At 41.2% G+C, this 18,399-nt stretch overlaps 1 protein-coding gene and 1 non-coding gene across 2 annotated transcripts; both read left to right on the top strand.

Annotated features, from left to right (window-relative positions):
• The first annotated feature begins 11,109 nt into the window (after window positions 1–11,109).
• Window positions 11,110–11,216, top strand: LOC147943708 (small nucleolar RNA R71). The gene has a single exon (XR_015558845.1). It is a non-coding gene; the product is annotated as a small nucleolar RNA R71 (small nucleolar RNA).
• A 3,538-nt stretch (window positions 11,217–14,754) lies between these two features.
• On the top strand, window positions 14,755–16,398 carry LOC147943709 (senescence-associated protein 13-like). Its single transcript, XM_087450037.1, has 5 exons — window positions 14,755–15,116; window positions 15,212–15,419; window positions 15,502–15,721; window positions 15,817–15,923; window positions 16,024–16,398. Exons 1-5 carry the CDS (start codon window positions 15,046–15,048, stop codon window positions 16,213–16,215), a joined length of 798 nt encoding a protein of 265 aa, XP_087306163.1. The 5' UTR covers window positions 14,755–15,045; the 3' UTR covers window positions 16,216–16,398.
• The last annotated feature ends 2,001 nt before the right edge of the window (window positions 16,399–18,399 follow it).

Raw genomic sequence — 18,399 nt, forward strand, 5'->3', positions numbered from 1 at the left:
ACCTTTTGGGTGTGGAAATGTCTCGAACCTAGTTCCAATTGATCAGAGAGAAACTAGTAATTCTAACTATAGTCCAGAAGGGAATCATACAAATCAAGCTCAAACACCCTACATCCTAAGAATCCTCCCCCTAATCTATCCCATCCTCAAGAACTAACGCACTACTCAGATCCGGAAATCATCATCAACAATACAAACTCAGAAAACATTGAAACAAGCATTCTTAGATAGGTAAAAATAAGATAAACAAGTTTGTAGAAGAAATCAAATGCAAATACTCAATGTATCAAAAGATATATGAATACAAAGTCTGGGAACGGTTCTTGGTGGCTAGGGAAACCTTACAAAATAAAAACGAGATAAAAACTAAGATCATGTCGCAAAGACTTAACAAAACGTATTTATAGTAAAGACATAAAATCCCTAAAACTTAAAACAACAAGATCAAGCGTCGGTTTGGGAATCTCCTGAAGCGTGTAGGATGGAACGTCTCCCTGAGTAATGGCTCGAGTGAGTGATGGCGTTGGCTCGAGTGGAGTGATGGCGTTGGCTCGACACGACAGCGCGACTCGAACGGCACGAAAGCGCAACTCGAACGGCACGACAGCGCGACTCGAACAGCACGACAGCGCGACTCGATCGGCACGACAGCGCGACTCGATCTGGATGTATACGCCTCCACTAAAACGATGATAACATTTGAACCACACCTCCGATTGGCTTGAAATGAACGGCATTCGAAAGATGACTCAATTCTCTACAACTTTGATGAAGACGTCGAAAGCTGAATCCCACGACAGCGCGACTCGAACGGCACGACTCGAACGGCAACTCGATTGGCACGACAGCGCGACTCGATCGGCATAACAGCGCGACTCGAGCGGATGTGTGATGACGGAATGATGGCGCGACTCGAGACAGCCTGGCTCCAAAGTCTCCTAAATACCTGAAATACTCCAAAATGCACGAGGTATGCGAAGATAATGCAAGAACTACCTAAATATGAAAAGTGTACAAAAGAGAGTAGAAATTCATGCAAAACAATTAGTTATCCTAACTAGATGCATGACAAAAACATGCTTAGGAGAGAAAAAATATAGACATATCAACTCCCCCAAACTTATTCTTTGCTTGCCCTCAAGCAAACGATCAAGAACAAGGTATGGAGAAGAGGTGTGAAGATGGGGTCTCAGAACCTAAAACATACTGAATAGAGTAGTTAGAATCAAGGTCCTTGTTTTTAGTTCTATGATGCGTGGTGAAGGAATTTCATTCGTTTGATCTACACATGCAATCCTGACAATCATCCCCTTTAACATTTATTAACAAAGAACCATGAATCAAGCTATGCAGTGTCATTGAACTCATTTGGCTAGGGTGAAAGGTTAGAGACAAATGTGGTCTCTTTCTCAAGTGGTTCCATCGATACATAACAAGGTTCTCTCATGAAAAGAGTTGAGCTTAAGAGAAGGCTAAAGGTTGAAACCAACTGATGCATACAAGAGCAGCGCCCTGTCTATCCAAAGAACATTCCAAACCGAAGTTGGACCTATCTCTACCCTTCATCAGAAACTTCATCTCAAACCCATTCTTTCATTCTTTAGATTTGGTCTTAGGAAGAGTTCACTTCTTATCACTCTAACGGACTGGGAAAACTCTAATATCACTATGGTTCATTCACTTTTCTTCTGAAAACTCTAGACATCTTGAGCATTTTTACTTTCTTTTCTTTGTCTATTTTTTTTTTTTTAATTTCATGCCCAGAACCAATTATTCTTTTTACTTTGCTCACCCCAAATCCTTTACTAGACGTGTAAACCTTGAAAACACATCCCCTTCCTTAAGACTTTCTACCCTTTACTTTTCTGCACAAATCCAAACCCAATACATAATGTCAAGTTCTCACCTAGTCCTACTAGTCCGGATAACGCGAACTAGAGCTACACAGGATCCTACTCTTGTCGGTTAGAACCTAACACTTTCTAACAAGCTCAACTCGGAAAAGACCTGACACTCAAGAATACAATTGGCTTGAAAGAACGGTTGGTTAAGGGCGCGGGAAACTGTTCCAAAGATGGGAATCAGCTACTTGGATTGACAAGGGTGGTAAAAATGTGAAAGACAATCCAAGTATGTATATGGTATCCATGAGTTCAACTTCAATGCATAACAAGATAATTGCAAGTCAGGATTAGGTTCAGATAGATAGGGAATGACGTCAATTAAGAACATGCTTCAATCTTACATTTTCAAATTCAATCAACATGCATCAAAGAACTAATAACAAGGGCCTTGATCCTATCCTATTGAATTCAGCATGCTACCAAGGTTACAATCATCATCAACCCCTATGCTAAAATGCAACAACCCTATATGAATGACACTAGACTCAATCCTAATATGCAAGTGCAAGCTACATGAACACTCTGTTTTTGTGGAAATTTTCAAAAAATTTCAATTTTTTTTTGTTTTTCTATGCAAATAGATGAATGCTATCTCAAACATGATATAATGCAAAAATTTGAAATAAGAATCACAGAAAACATCATCAGATACATCATCTCAAACCCTCCCCCAAACTTAAATTACACAGTCTCCTATGTAAGAAAAATTTGCAGGAGAATTTAAGAATCACAACAGAAACAATTCACAAATGAAATGGTATATACAAGGGAAGGTAGGAGTACCTCAGTAGTAGAAGAAGGAGTCGGAGCTCGCCCAAGGAGTTGGTGCGTGGTACTTGCTCTGTCCTTCACCGTGTTCGGGATCCGCAGGAGTGGTCTCACCGGGTTGGTTGACTTGTTGCTCAACCGCTTGCGTGTTCTGATAAGTGCTCGGCTGCTCATCGCACTGCATGTCGTCGACTCTGGATTCGCAATGGTCCGAGACTAAGACTACCACATCCGTAGGCTGATAATCACCTTGCTGCCCAAATTGTTGCTCAACCTCTTGCTCAGCATGAGCTGCAGAACAATGCGCTGATCGACGACTTGAGGAGGCTCCTGAACCACGCGAACCTTGTCCCCTTCTCTCCCTAGATTCATGTGACGAATGACGTGAAGGGACGGGTGTAGGCTGACGCTGCCGTGGCACATATGAAGATTGACGCGCTGGAGAGGGATTCGGGGAAGGTGTTCGCGCTAGGTTCGCGGAAGGGCGTCCTGACATTGGTCTGTTATCCTTGGGGACAAACCTGGGGATGGCGATTGTGGAAGTCGAGCAGCTAAACAAATGCACGAGGTTCTTGACAGTCTTGGAAAGGCTGCTAAGGGCCTTGTCTCTGGCTTTCTCCCATTGTTGAAGCTTGTTGAGGCGGTCATGAGCTGCTTTGACCCCTCTGCTCATTCTCGTTTCGGTGTACTCTTCAAAGTAGAATTGCTCAGGGCGGTACTCAACTGCGTCTTCTTCCATCGGATCTTCTCCTGGTTCTGCGACGTCGACATGTTGCTCTTCCACATCAGAGTGGTATAATGCATCCGCAGGGGGAATGAACTCGACATGCTCACCCCTCAAGATTGTAGTCAGGTCGACGCAAGGGAGGAGTAATCTCGAGGGTCCGACCGCAGGATGCACAAACTTGTATAGCAATCGTCCATTCCTCAAACCCGAGTCCAAAGTGCGTAGCTGCCGCAAGTTGTTTATGTCTATCCAGCGTGGTGGGTACGACTCGGATTGTAGAGCAACGCCTGCAGCCTCAAGAAACCAAGTCACTATACCTCCCATACACATTACTCCTGGAGTGCGGTAGCTGGTGAGTCTCAAGACCCAAGTCTTGTATGACATGATGTAGTTGAGAAGGTAGAGCGATACGGAGGTGTTGGACATATCGCCTTGCAGCGCAGTACAATCCATGGAAGTGAACGAGAATCCTTTAAGTGCCAGATCGATCATCTCAAGCTCGCCATAAGTAATATATCCCTTAATCTCCTTGGCATAAAAGGCATTTGCGACCGCTTTCTGGAAGTAACGCAACACCGGGCTTCTCAGTTTCGTCGCCTTTGTTTTTGATGTAGTAAATGTTGGCGTGCTTCCGATCGTTGCCCAGAGAGCAGATATCTCATTCCTGTCAAACTGCGGCGTGGTGCCTGTTCTGCTGGGAAAACCGAATATCTCTTTGATGGCTCGGAATGTAAGATTGCAGAACTGGCCATGAACGCGGAAGGTAATGTAGCCCAATCCTCCATCAGACATCATGCCTGGCTCATCCGCGTACCAGTGCATCTCCAAGGTAGAAAGAAACTGAATTGTCTCCTCTCTGTATCCACTCTTGGGGGTGTTCATAATTCTCTCCAGATGACATCGCCGAAACAAGTACTGAACATCCTCGCCAATCCCTAGTAGCTCCATCGTCTCAGGATGTGGATATCTTGTTCCACTGAACTCGCACTTTTGGAACAGCTCGTAGTACTTTTTAGGAGTCAGCTTCGTCTCATATGCTGGACGCGACGCAGGTTCTTCCTGTTCGTAGTCACTGCCTTCGTCTCTGGAGAGGGAAACTCGGGCCGGTCTCTTCCCGCGACTCTTGCTCTTGGAGAGCGGTTTGTCTAGTCTGCTCGAACTCGCTGGTTGTTCTGAACCCCCAACAACCTCGTCAACCATGTTTCTCATTTTCATGAAACGCTTCGCCATGGATTCTGGGAATGAACGTTCTCCAGCAACACAACCATATGCCTCTCTCATCTCGTGTATAAGCTCAGTACTTTTTCTGTTTCTCTGAAACATGTAAACTCAAAATTAAACGTTAATACGTTAGTGAGAAAATAATAAGTGCAAAGAGAGAGTGAACCGATAACGTAGTAAATCAAGTTGTGTTGTCGGCGTGACTTAGTGTTTCACTTAGAAGTCGGATATGGATCGATTGGTGAGTTCGCCGTGTGGATCGAGTGGAGAAAGGGTCGACTCGAGTGGAGGCACAATGTCGGCGGGGATCGAGTCGTGATTCTGACGGCGACTCGAGCGGAGTCGGATTTGGTCGAATCGAACGGTGGTGACTTCAGTGTATCGAGTGGATCGAGCGGTGACGATGGAGCGAGAAAACCGATCGAGTGAAATAGTGATGGCGCGACTCAAGGGAGAATTTGACGGCGACTCGAGCGGACGTGAGTTGAGCTGTGATGGCGCGACTCGATCGAGATTTTGACGGCGAGGGTCGAGTGAAGAGCGTGCGACTCGAACGAGGTGAGTCCGGAGAGGGTCGGGTGAAGAGTGTGATGGAGCTTCGATGGCGTGACTCGATCAGTGACTCGAGGTGGAGGGATCGAGTGGAGGACGACGGCTCGAGTGTACTTCGATGGTAGCTCGAGCGGGGAATAGAGGGAGCTCGAAATGTTGGCTCGAGTGATGCAGCTTCACCGCTTGGGTCGTCGGTTGGGGCGGCGAGGGTTGAAACGCAGTGCCTTTGCTTTTCGTGAGGATGTCTTGAAAATTAAACAAAGAGAGAGGGTGAGGTGTGAGAGAATTGTGTTTGGTTGGTGGGAGTAAAGAGTGAGGAGAGTTTTGATTAAATAATGAGGATGGTGAAGATGTCGTGCAAGTGGGAGAAGAAAGAGAGAGTGCAAGTGGAGAGGAAAAGAGAGTGGTGGTGGGATGATGTGAGAGGATGAGACATAAAGGTTGTTTGTCTAGTGGGGGGGAACAAAGGGTGAGAAGAGGTGAAATGATGGGCACGTGGGTGAGAGGAGAAGATTGATAAAACCAATAATTAAGACTCCTTCTCCATATTGTCTTCTGTTCCCTCATTAAACCAACAGTCTCTCCTTGAACTGCTTCTCCCTTATATATTTTTTATCCCCAATCTCTTCTGTATAACTCATTATACTCGACTTCACTCTAAATTCACTCTTTTAACCGCATTTTTTTATTGTTGCTTAGACTCCCTTCTGTAGATTCCTGAACTCAAGAAAACCAAAACAAAAATTAAAAACACAAGAGTCCTAAAAAAAAATATTTACAGTGATACCTTTGGGACTTCCTCCCAAGTGAGCTTGTTTAAAGTCACTAGCTTGACTTTTCAGCTTTTTAGGCTTTTGGGGGTTCATAGAGGGGAACTGAAAACCCCTCTGGTCGGACTTGGTCAGCTAAATATTTCTTGACTCTCTGACATTTACAGTGAATTCACTACCATCTTTGTTCAGGAAAGTGATGGCTCCGAATGGCAGAACTTCCTTGACATCAAAAGGTCCAGACCACCTAGACTTAAGCTTTCCAGGAAATAACTTAAGTTTGGAGTTGAAGAGCAAAACCTGATCCCCAGTCTTAAGCTCCTTGACAACGATTTTCTTGTCATGAAAATTCTTGGTCCTTTCTTTGTAGATCTTTGAGCTCTCATAGGCGTCAAGTCTGATTTCTTCCAACTCATGTAGATCAAGAGTCCTCTTAGCCTGAGCTGCGTCAATATCCAAGTTCAGCAACTTGATAGCCCAAAGTGCCTTATACTCAACCTCTACAGGGAGATGACATGCTTTACCATAGATCAACTGAAAAGGTGTTCTGCCTATTGGCGTCTTGAATGCTGTTCTGTATGTCCAGAGAGTCTCGTCCAGCTTCACAGACCAATCTTTCTTCGAAACCCCAACAATTCTTGACAAGATACCTTTAATCTGCTTATTTGAGACTTCTACCTGTCCGCTGGTCTGAGGGTGGTACGCAGTAGACACCTTGTACTTCACCCCGTATTTTTGCAGCATACTCTCAAACACCTTGTTGACAAAATGAGTACCACCATCGCTGATCACTGCTCTGGGTATCCCGTACCTTGGAAAGATTATGCTTTTGAACAGCTTCAGAACAACCTTGTGATCATTGGTAGGACTGGCAATGGCTTCGACCCACTTAGAAACATAATCAACTGCCACCAGAATATAGACATTGCCATTCGATGGCGGGTTGAAAGGACCCATGAAGTCGATACCCCAAACATCAAATATCTCAACTTCTAAGATCGGGTTATGGGGCATCTCGTTCCTCCTCGTGATGTTGCCCATCCTCTGGCAAGCATCACACTTGGTGATGAAACTGTGAGCGTCCTTGAACAAGGTTGGCCACCAGAGACCTGCTTGGAGAACCTTCTGAGCTGTCTTGAATGTGGCGAAGTGACCTCCATAGGTGGAGCCGTGACAGTGCTCACGCACTCCCTGTACTTCCCCTTCTGCTATGCATCTTCTGAACAGACCGTCAGAACCTCTCTTGTACAGATAGGGTTCATCCCAGAAGTAGTGGTTGACTTCTCTGAAAAACTTCTTCTTCCTGTAGGGATCCATATCATCAGGAACTTCTCCACAGACCTTGTAATTCACGAAATCAGCATACCATGGCGCAGTATCCGAGGTGATCGCTATACAGTTGATTTTTAGGTTCTCAACCCCGGCGTCATGCATCTGCTCACAAACCTGGGCGACCAGAAGTTGTTCCTCAGGCATTGAGTCATCTATTGGAACAGCATCTTCGATCCTCATCCTTGACAAGTGGTCCGCAACTCCATTTTCTATTCCTTTCTTGTCAACTATCTCCATGTCAAACTCCTGGAGAAGCAGGATCCATCTCAACAGTCTCGGTTTGGTATCCTTCTTCGAGTAGATGTGTCTCAGAGCGGCATGATCGATATACATAATGACCTTCGAACCCACAAGATAACTCCTGAATTTCTCGAATGCAAACACAACTGCCAGGAGTTCCTTCTCTGTGGTAGCATACCTTCCCTGGGTCTCGTCCAAGGTGCGACTCGCGTAGTAGATGACATGAAGCTTCTTGTCAATACGCTGTCCCAGAACTGCTCCAACTGCGAAGTCTGAAGCATCACACATGATTTCAAAAGGATGATCCCAATTCGGAGCTTGCACTATAGGTGCTGATACCAAGGCTTCCTTGATCTTGCTGAAGGCTTCCAAACATGCTGCATCAAATTCGAACTCAACCTCCTTGCACAGCAACCTTGTCAAAGGTCTTGCAATTTTTGAGAAGTCCTTGATGAATCTCCTGTAAAACCCATCATGTCCCAGAAAACTCCTGATGTCCTTCACTGTCTTAGGCGGTTGAAGCTGAACCATGACCTCAATCTTAGCTTTGTCAACCTCAATCCCTTTCTCAGAAATTTTGTGTCCCAGAACGATCCCTTCTTCAACCATGAAATGGCACTTCTCCCATTTCAGCACCAGGTTCGTCTCCTCACATCGCGTCAATACCCTGCACAGATTCAACAAACGGGAGGAGAAAGTGGAACCGTACACAGAGAAGTCGTCCATAAACACTTCCACTGACTCTTCAATTAAATCCGAGAAAATTGAAGTCATGCACCTCTGAAAGGTGGCATGAGCATTGCACAAACCAAATGGCATGCGTCTGTAGGCGAAAGTGCCATAAGGACAAGTAAATGTTGTTTTTTCCTGGTCATTTGGGTGGATAGGGATTTGGAAGAATCCACTATACCCATCAAGGAAACAATAATAGGGATGACTAGCTAGTCTTTCCAACATTTGATCAATGAAAGGAAGAGGGAAATGATCTTTCCTAGATACAGCATTCAACTTCCTATAATCAATGCACATCCTATGTCCTGTGATGGTCCTAGTTGGGATTAGCTCATTCTTATCATTTTTGATGACAGTAATTCCTCCCTTTTTAGTTACACAATGTACTGGAGATACCCAAGTACTATCAGAGATAGGATAGATAACTCCAACATCAAGTAGTTTTAGGATTTCTTTCTTAACTACCTCTTTCAGATTAGGATTCAATCTTCTTTGTGGTTCAATACTAGAATATGATTCATTTTCAAGATTGATCCTATGGGTGCAAAGACAAGGTGAAATTCCCTTGATATCACCTAAAGAATAACCAATAGCCTTTCTATACTTTTTTAGCTCAGTTACTAGCATCCCCAATTCATCATCACTCAACCTAGCATTCACTATAACAGGATAAGTTGAATTGGTTCCCCAAAAGATGTACCTGAGCCCGGAAGGAAGAGTTTTGAGTTCTACCTTTGGAGCTTTCAGTTCCGACCAGTCGTCAGCACGGGAGTCTTGAATGATCACGGTCGAGTGAGAGGGGTGCAACTCGATCGAACGGGACAATAGTGTCTCGAGTCGGGTCTTGACGTCGGTCGAACGGCAGATATCACGTTCTGAACTCTCTGTCTCAACTGCACATACCTCCTCTGCGTCAGATATCTGCTCGAATTCGTCTGATCCATCCGTTTCTTTGTGGGAGTCTAGCAGATTCTTGTAACAAGTGGTCTCCCCATGCAGAAACCCTTCTTCTCCATCCTTGGTTAGAGCGGTTTTGAGATGATCTTCTTCAGCTAGTTCCTCCAACAACTCGTCAGCCAATTTATCCATCTCTTCAATGTAGAAGACTTGTCCTCCTATCGTTGGCTTCTTCAAGGTATCCTTGATGTCAAACTTCATAGTGAAGTCGTCGCCCAGATTGAGGTCAATCTTGCCATTTCTGACATCAATGATGGCTCCAGCAGTCGCTAGGAAGGGTCTTCCTAAAATCACAGGATCTTTAGGTTCTTCATCCATCTCCAGAACCACGAAGTCGGTTGGCACTTCCACGTCTCTGATCCTGACAGGTAAGTCCTCTAAGATACCATGTGGAAGTCTCATTGATCTATCTGCCAGGATGAGGGAAATGTCGCATCCCTTAAACCTTGTGAAACCCAACCTCTTAGCCACAGAGAATGGCATCAGATTCACTGAAGCGCCAAGGTCACATAGGCACCTCTCAAAAGACATAGGTCCAATGGAGCAGGGTAGAGTGAATGATCCAGGATCTTTGAGCTTCTTGGGTACAACCTTCTTCTGGATGATTGCACTGCACTCAAGACTTAGTACAACCATGCCCTGAACTTCTTTTGATCTCTCCATCACTAAGTCTTTGAGGAATTTCTGGTAGTGAGGAACAAGTGCGAATGCATCCAGCAATGGCATTCTCAACTCAATCTCCTTGACTTGCTTTTCGAACAAGGCTTTGTACTTCTCAGTAAGCTGCTTCTTGAACCTCACTGGAAAAGGTAGAGGAGGCTTGTACGGTGGAGGGATGAACCTCGCAGGTCTGTCTTCAGGAACAGCAGGCTCCTTAACAGCTTCAGGCTCGGATTGCTTCACTGGCTCGACCGGGTCTTTGACTGCTTCGTCTGGGTTCTCCGTCTGAGCGTCATCCTGACCAAAATCCTCCCCAGCTAATTCCTCACTGTCCTCAGTGACGTCTGGAACTCCTTGCCTGGGAGGCAATGTTTTCCCACTTCGCAGCGTGATGGCATTGGCGAACTCCTTGGGGTTCTGAACAGCTTTACCTGGGAATTGGCCAGGCTTTGGAGCAGAAGTAGAAGTCGATTGGCCCTCCATGTACCTTATCTTCGAATTTAGAGTTTCGAATTTGACGTTCAAATCATTGTAGGAACACTCCATCCTCTAACTAAGGTCAGCGAACTTCTTTGCAGTATCCATGGAACCGCTAGCTTGGCCCTGAAGAATTTGTTGCATCATCTGCTTCATTTCTTGATCTGGGGTTGGTGTAGGCTGAACTGGTTGAGGGCGGAATCCTGGCGGTGGTCCTAAGGGAGCTTGGTAACCGTGCTGGAACTGTTGTTTTGGAACGAATCCCGGATTATAAGGCACAAAAGGTTTTTGTTACCCTTGCTGTTGTTGTTGCGGCAGGTACACCTGATCTTGTGGATTAGCAACATTGGTACTTCGGTAAGACAAATTGGGGTTCGTCTTGTAGGGGTTGTAACCTTTGTTGTATCCACCATGATTCTGAACATAGCTGATCTCTTCACTCTGCTCACCCTCCCCATCTGGAACTTGGAAAGGGTCATCCTCAGAGACGAAGTGGACGCTCCTCTGCTGGCTCAGCAAGATACGGTCAAGCTTCTCGTTGACATTCTTGAGGTCCTTCTTGTACTTCTCTTCAGACCTAGCGTCGCCGCGAAATGTGCGGTCATAATCCTAGTTGTAGTTGCCGTCGGACTGAGCGAGATTCTCCACCAGTTGCCAACCTTCATCGACATCCTTTTTCATGAAGTTACCATTAGAAGCGGTATCAAGCAGCATACGTATTTTGGGAAGGACACCATGGTAGAGAGTACTCAGTAATGACTCGTTGCTGAAACCATGATGTGGGCACTGGCTGTGGTAACCCTTGAAACGCTCCCATGCTTCACAGAATGATTCTGAGCTCTTCTGAGTGAAGCTGGAAATCTCATTCCTGAGACGTGCTGTTCTGGAGTTGGAGAAAAACTTGGCCAAGAATGCTTTTTTGCAACCATCCCAGGTGGTGATGGATCCCTTGGGAAGGTTTTTCTCCCATTGATGAGCCTTGTCTCCTAGGGAGAAAGGGAAGAGGCGCAACTTGTAACCATCCTCACTCACGCCGTTGATCTTGGTGAGACCACAAAGACGGTCGAACTCGTCCAAGTGGTCGAGTGGATCCTCCATAGGCAACCCGTGAAACTTGTTTCCTTGGATCATGGTAATCAGACCACTTTTGATCTCGAAGTTGTTGTTCGGCACGGCGGGAGGGACGATTCCAGCATGTTGAGTGTGAGTGTTCGGTGCATCCCCAGCACAAATGTTTCGCGGTCCCTGATGTGGTTCATGCTGTTGTTCCATAGTGACGTGTGCGGGATGCTCAACGGGTTGACGAGCTTGTCGTGGGCATTGCAACCGGTTGATTTCGTCGATCACAGGAAGGAGATTCTGATGCCCTCTTGATCTGGTGTGCATGCAAGGTTGCAATCAACAGGTTCCTGAGATGCAAAACAAACAAGCAAACAAGCAAAACAAGTCAGTACTCAGAATGACAAGTGTAACAGAACTTAATCTTGCAAAACTTGAAATCTCAAATGTAACAAAACGAATCCCAAATGGCAACGGCGCCAAATTACATTTCATAAACAATAACAATATTATTCATTTATTTACCACTTTTATACATTTTTCTCATTGCATTTTTTAAACTTATGATTGGTTTAAATTAAATCGATTAGTCTAAAAAGTATTTTTTAATCTATTTAATGGTATAGTGATGTAGATGATAATGTTAAACATAAAATATGTGAATTTGATTTTTAGAAACACAAAAACACATCAAAAATTTCTACACCACCTTAAAAAATTTTTCCAAGTTCAAATAATTCACGGGTGAAACGTATTTTACCGAAAGTAAACGCAAATTTGAATAAACAAAAGAAAAACTTTACTTACATATTTTGTTTTACACAAAATAAATCTTAAATTTCAAATAATAATTTTGCTCATAATATTTTATTTAAATCGATTTATCCTGCACATAGTGCGGGTTCATATCTAGTGGGGTTTTATTTGGGTTATGGGGTATTTGATTAAAGAACAATAGTGTGTGTGATTTGTTAGATATTGTTAACATCAAAGAAGAGACCTGCGTTTTTTACTTATTTGGAGGAAATAAGGAGAGTAAGAAAACATTTTTTTTCGTATCCTATATAGTTGATTTTGAAATAAACTAATGTTAAAACAAGCACACAATATTTGTGTTCAGCTATATTTTTTGTATATGTAAAAAACTATATTTTCCTCAGTCTTGATGCTATGAATTAATATTAATTTTAAGTTAATCTTTTATTATTTGTTAGATATTATTCTCAATTGGGGAAAATGGTGTTAACATCAAAGAAGAGACATGCCTTTTTTGACTTATTTGGAGGAAATAAGGAGAGTAAGAAAATGTTTTTCTTCGTATCCTATATAGTTGATTTCTAGATAAACTAACGTTAAAACAATCACACAATATTTGTTTTCAGCTACATTTTTTGTATATGTAAACAACTATATTTTCCTCAGTCTTGATGCTATGAACTAATATTAATTTTAAGTTAATCTTTATTCTTTGTTAGATATTGTTCTCAATAGGAGAAAATGGTGTTAACATCAAAGAAGAGACCTGTGTTTTTGACTTATTTGGAGGAAATAAGGAAAGTAAGAAAACTTTTTTTCTTTGTATCCTATATAGTTGATTTCTAGATAAACTAATGTTAAAACAAGCACACAATATTTGTGTTCAGCTACATTTTTTTATATGTAAACAACTATATTTTCCTCAGTCTTGATGCTATGAATTAATATTAATTTTAAGTTAATATTTTATTATTATAATATTAATTTGTGTCAAGTATTAGAAAATATGATTTTTGGAGAGACTTCACAAAATTTTTAAAACCCTGCAAATATTGAAGGAAAAAGTAAGCTATCGACTGTATTGAACAAGAAAAAGAAGATGGCATGTGCACAAACTTGTAGTGGATTTGTATAAATTACAAGCTTGAACAAGCTGTTAGCAATGATTTAAGACGGTATGTCTTACTCTTACTATATCCTTTTGTTAATTTTAATTAATGATTAAAGTTGTCGCATAAAAATTAAGATATTATGTAAATTTTGTTTTCCTAAATTAAAGTATTATTAATTATCTATTTTTTAAAAAAATATACCTCTAGATAAAAATCTGCATAATACAAATGATGATAAAATACATATAATTAATTATGTATTAAAATTTAGAAACATCAAATAAATTTTGTATGAGATAATAAATAAGAAATAACTACTTAATTATTTCAACTAAAACTTTTTACTGAGATGTTCTATTTATTTTATTTTGCATCAAAACATGAAAAACACATATTAAATATTTTTAAAAAAAATTTGCACATTAAAAATTAAAAATTATATATCTAGATTTAAAATATATAAGAATTAATAAAATTATAAAATGAAATATATCTCGCGCGATGCGCGAGCCTACTTCTAGTAGATATATATAGTGAACATCTCAAAGTAAGTATTTGCACATCTCAAAGTTTAAAATCTTAATCCATAAGTTTGAAAAAATAATATTGTACATATATGTATGAGTTGGTAACTATTTTTTATTCTTGGTATAGTTATATTTCTATTTGTCATAAGATTTATTACAACTTCGTTGCAACAAATTAATAATTTTATTCGTAAACTATAAAGGAGAAGAGTAGTATAAGGCTAGTAATGTAATTAGTATTTGTCAAAACCCTATAGACTAAGTCTATATATATTGTACATCCTTGTCATGAATGAATATACGATCCTTTCATAATATAAACTGCAAAGACAACAAAAAAGAGAAAAAAAATCATAGAAAACTATCGTGAAATTTTGTGATGATAATGGTACTTAAATAAAGAAAAAATCGTTTAATATTTTACCTTCAGTAAAACTCCTTTATGGAATCGGCTACTCAACGTCACCGAAATTGTTTTCGTAGGTGATTTAGCTTACCTTTGAATACCGGTTGGAAGGTATTTTTTCAGAAGTCTCCAACCTCAGTCAGTTGCCATGACGGTACCTAGTACTGTTGTCCATGTGTAGTCAGATTGTAGAAAGGTGCAAAGTTATTCCTAATAATAATTAAAATATTTAAAATTATTTTATGACATGAAATAATAAGAAAATATCGTAGCAACCTTATGAGTGTAACCTTTTAATATAACGTTTATGAGTATTGTTTGTCAGTTGTTACTCTTTTGCTAATTATTAATTATTCTTATATCTCATTAGTATATGGTTCGTTTGTTAAGGTAAACAAAAGTTACTCAGTAATTTTCCTACTTTTACACAAGTCATATAAGTTTTTTTATGAACACATAGAAAATTACATACATACAGTACGACTGTACGAGCAAGCATAAAATATCTTCATAACTCTCCAAAATATAGCCTCGTAAGTCCTTTTATGTGGGCCGCCGACTGTTCATTTTATTTTTTCCTGATCTCCTCACGAGAACTTATGGCTAGATCCGATTGTGGTCGACAGGTCATCATCATGATATCTGGAAACTTGAGATGAGGGAAACTGACAGCCAGGAATGCCCTATCATGGATACGTGTGGTTGAAGTCGACTTTCGACCTGTTGGCAATGTGAGTACGTCTGTACGTGAGGTGGGAAGTTTCAAAATTTAAACTATGACGACTAGTCTATATAAGATGTGTGATCATCGCTGGTAAAAAGTCATCACTGGCTGAAAACTAGGTATGGCAACGAACTCTAGATGGAGTCTTGGAGGGATGACGGCTCTTGTCACTGGTGGCTCTAAAGGCATCGGGTCAGTCCCCATTTTCATAGATTTTTCTATTATCTTTTATTGTATTATAATTTAATTTTCTAAGAACTAACTATGTTTGTGTGAGTCATGAATAGGGAAGCTGTGGTGGAGGAACTGTCTATGATGGGAGCAAGAGTCCACACATGTGCAAGAGACGAAACTCAGCTTCAAGAACGCTTACGTGAGTGGCAAGCAAAAGGGTTTCATGTCACCACTTCTGTCTGCGACGTTTCTTCTCGTGAACAACGAGAGAAACTCATGGAGACCGTTTCCACTCTCTTCCAAGGAAAACTCAATATCCTTGTAAGTTTACATACATAAGCTTCTCCTCTTTGAGATTGGAATCCCCGTTGCGTTTTTATGGTGTTTATGTATACTTTTATAGGTCAACAATGCCGGTACGTTCATAGTCAAGCCGACCACAGAGTATACAGCAGAAGATTATTCGTTTATAATGGCGACAAATCTCGAGTCAGCTTTCCATCTCTCGCAGCTCGCACACCCTTTGTTGAAAGCATCTGGTTCAGGGAGCATCGTGCTCATGTCGTCCACTGCTGGAATTGTGCATATCAATAATGTTGGATCCATTTATGGAGCAACCAAAGGTACCGTATATAGTATACATGTACCTCCTTAAAATATATATAATATATTCCTTGTGTTATGATACTTACATATAAAAGTATATAAACTCATTTAGGAGCCATGAATCAGCTGGCTAGAAACTTAGCTTGCGAATGGGCGAGCGACAGCATAAGGGCTAACGCTGTTTGCCCATGGTTCATCACAACTCCTTTGGTTAACGATGTAAGGCCAAAATAAAAAGTTCTCCTAGTTCGAGAAAATGGAAAAAAAAATGAAAAAAAAAATATATATTCTGATCTTAATTACTGTTAAAATTTCTTAGTGTCTCAATGACAAAGAGTTTAAAAAAGAAGCGGAAAAGAGGACAGCGGTAGGGCGTATTGGAGAGGCAAACGAAGTATCACCGCTTGTGGCATTTCTTTGTCTTCCTGCAGCTTCTTACATTACAGGCCAAGCCATCTGCGTTGACGGAGGTGTAACTATCAACGGTTTCTCCTTCAAGCTTGTGCCATAAAAACACATATATGCAAGTGTTCGGATTATATATCAACCTACGTACGGGTTATGGGTCTGTGCTGTCTTCTTGTTAATTCTTGAATATTTATGCATATGCTTTGTGAAAAACTGATCGGGAGTCCAATATTCTGAAATGCGTTGTCTAAAATTTCGAAATAATAAAAGTTAATGTTGTTTTAAATTTAATGTTTGTAAAGTCTTGATTTAAACATATTAAAGGAATAGATAGCCTAATAAAGTAAACAAAGCATCTCATGCGTCTAGTTTTTTTTTTTTTTTTTTTTTTTTTTTTTTTTTTTTTTTTTTTGACAACCATGCATCTAGTTTTTATGTGGAATATATCGTTTTAGCCATATATAGAAAAGAGAAAACATGACGAAAAGGATTGTCTTAAGTAAATAATTGAGCTTGGTATTGCAAAAGCGAATGACCAATACATGGTGATACTAGGATTTTTGCGTGTCTTATCCTAGCAGGTTCAATTAACCTTAAGTGTTGTAGTATTTAAGGTGTCAATCCAAATGAGATGTTGCTAGCAATCAAGATGCAATCAAGGAATCACAAGTCAAGCCAATTCAAAAAGAGTGTTCTTTCTAACAATCCTAGAATGACAAAAATGCGAACGGAAATGTGTTCTGGAACTAGAAACGAGAATGCAAGACAAGAAATGAAAATTAATAAAAACAGAAACGAGTCTAAGCATGAACTAAAAAGCAAGAAGCGAAACAATCTCAGGAATGTAATATCAATCAAAAGGATAAAAGTTCTAAGGATGGGAGTAATTGATGTCGGTGGAGTATCCTAGTCTACAGAGTATTTAACATGCCACAAGCAATCTATCCCTAAACAATGAACATCACAACTTAGCTAATCTAATCTCTTGGTAAAAGCTACTCAGACTCAACCACTTCCATACCTAGCTCTCGCTAGAGAAACGTGGTCGAGCAGGCATGACAAACAAGTTCATTCACGTCAACAAACATCCTAGACAACTAATCTCTTAGGCTAGGAACGTAAGTCTCTGGCACTAGTTGGTCAGACATTTCATCGAACACCTTTTGGGTGTGGAAATGTCTCGAACCTAGTTCCAATTGATCAGAGAGAAACTAGTAATTCTAACTATAGTCCAGAAGGGAATCATACAAATCAAGCTCAAACACCCTACATCCTAAGAATCCTCCCCCTAATCTATCCCATCCTCAAGAACTAACGCACTACTCAGATCCGGAAATCATCATCAACAATACAAACTCAGAAAACATTGAAACAAGCATTCTTAGATAGGTAAAAATAAGATAAACAAGTTTGTAGAAGAAATCAAATGCAAATACTCAATGTATCAAAAGATATATGAATACAAAGTCTGGGAACGGTTCTTGGTGGCTAGGGAAACCTTACAAAATAAAAACGAGATAAAAACTAAGATCATGTCGCAAAGACTTAACAAAACGTATTTATAGTAAAGACATAAAATCCCTAAAACTTAAAACAACAAGATCAAGCGTCGGTTTGGGAATCTCCTGAAGCGTGTAGGATGGAACGTCTCCCTGAGTAATGGCTCGAGTGAGTGATGGCGTTGGCTCGAGTGGAGTGATGGCGTTGGCTCGACACGACAGCGCGACTCGAACGGCACGAAAGCGCAACTCGAACGGCACGACAGCGCGACTCGAACAGCACGACAGCGCGACTCGATCGGCACGACAGCGCGACTCGATCTGGATGTATACGCCTCCACTAAAACGATGATAACATTTGAACCACACCTCCGATTGGCTTGAAATGAACGGCATTCGAAAGATGACTCAATTCTCTACAACTTTGATGAAGACGTCGAAAGCTGAATCCCACGACAGCGCGACTCGAACGGCACGACTCGAACGGCAACTCGATTGGCACGACAGCGCGACTCGATCGGCATAACAGCGCGACTCGAGCGGATGTGTGATGACGGAATGATGGCGCGACTCGAGACAGCCTGGCTCCAAAGTCTCCTAAATACCTGAAATACTCCAAAATGCACGAGGTATGCGAAGATAATGCAAGAACTACCTAAATATGAAAAGTGTACAAAAGAGAGTAGAAATTCATGCAAAACAATTAGTTATCCTAACTAGATGCATGACAAAAACATGCTTAGGAGAGAAAAAATATAGACATATCAACTCCCCCAAACTTATTCTTT

The sequence above is a fragment of the Camelina sativa genome, chromosome 5 (assembly GCF_030686135.1).
Source record: "Camelina sativa cultivar CO46 ecotype springtype chromosome 5, ASM3068613v1".
NCBI classification, from domain to species: Eukaryota; Viridiplantae; Streptophyta; class Magnoliopsida; order Brassicales; family Brassicaceae; genus Camelina; species Camelina sativa.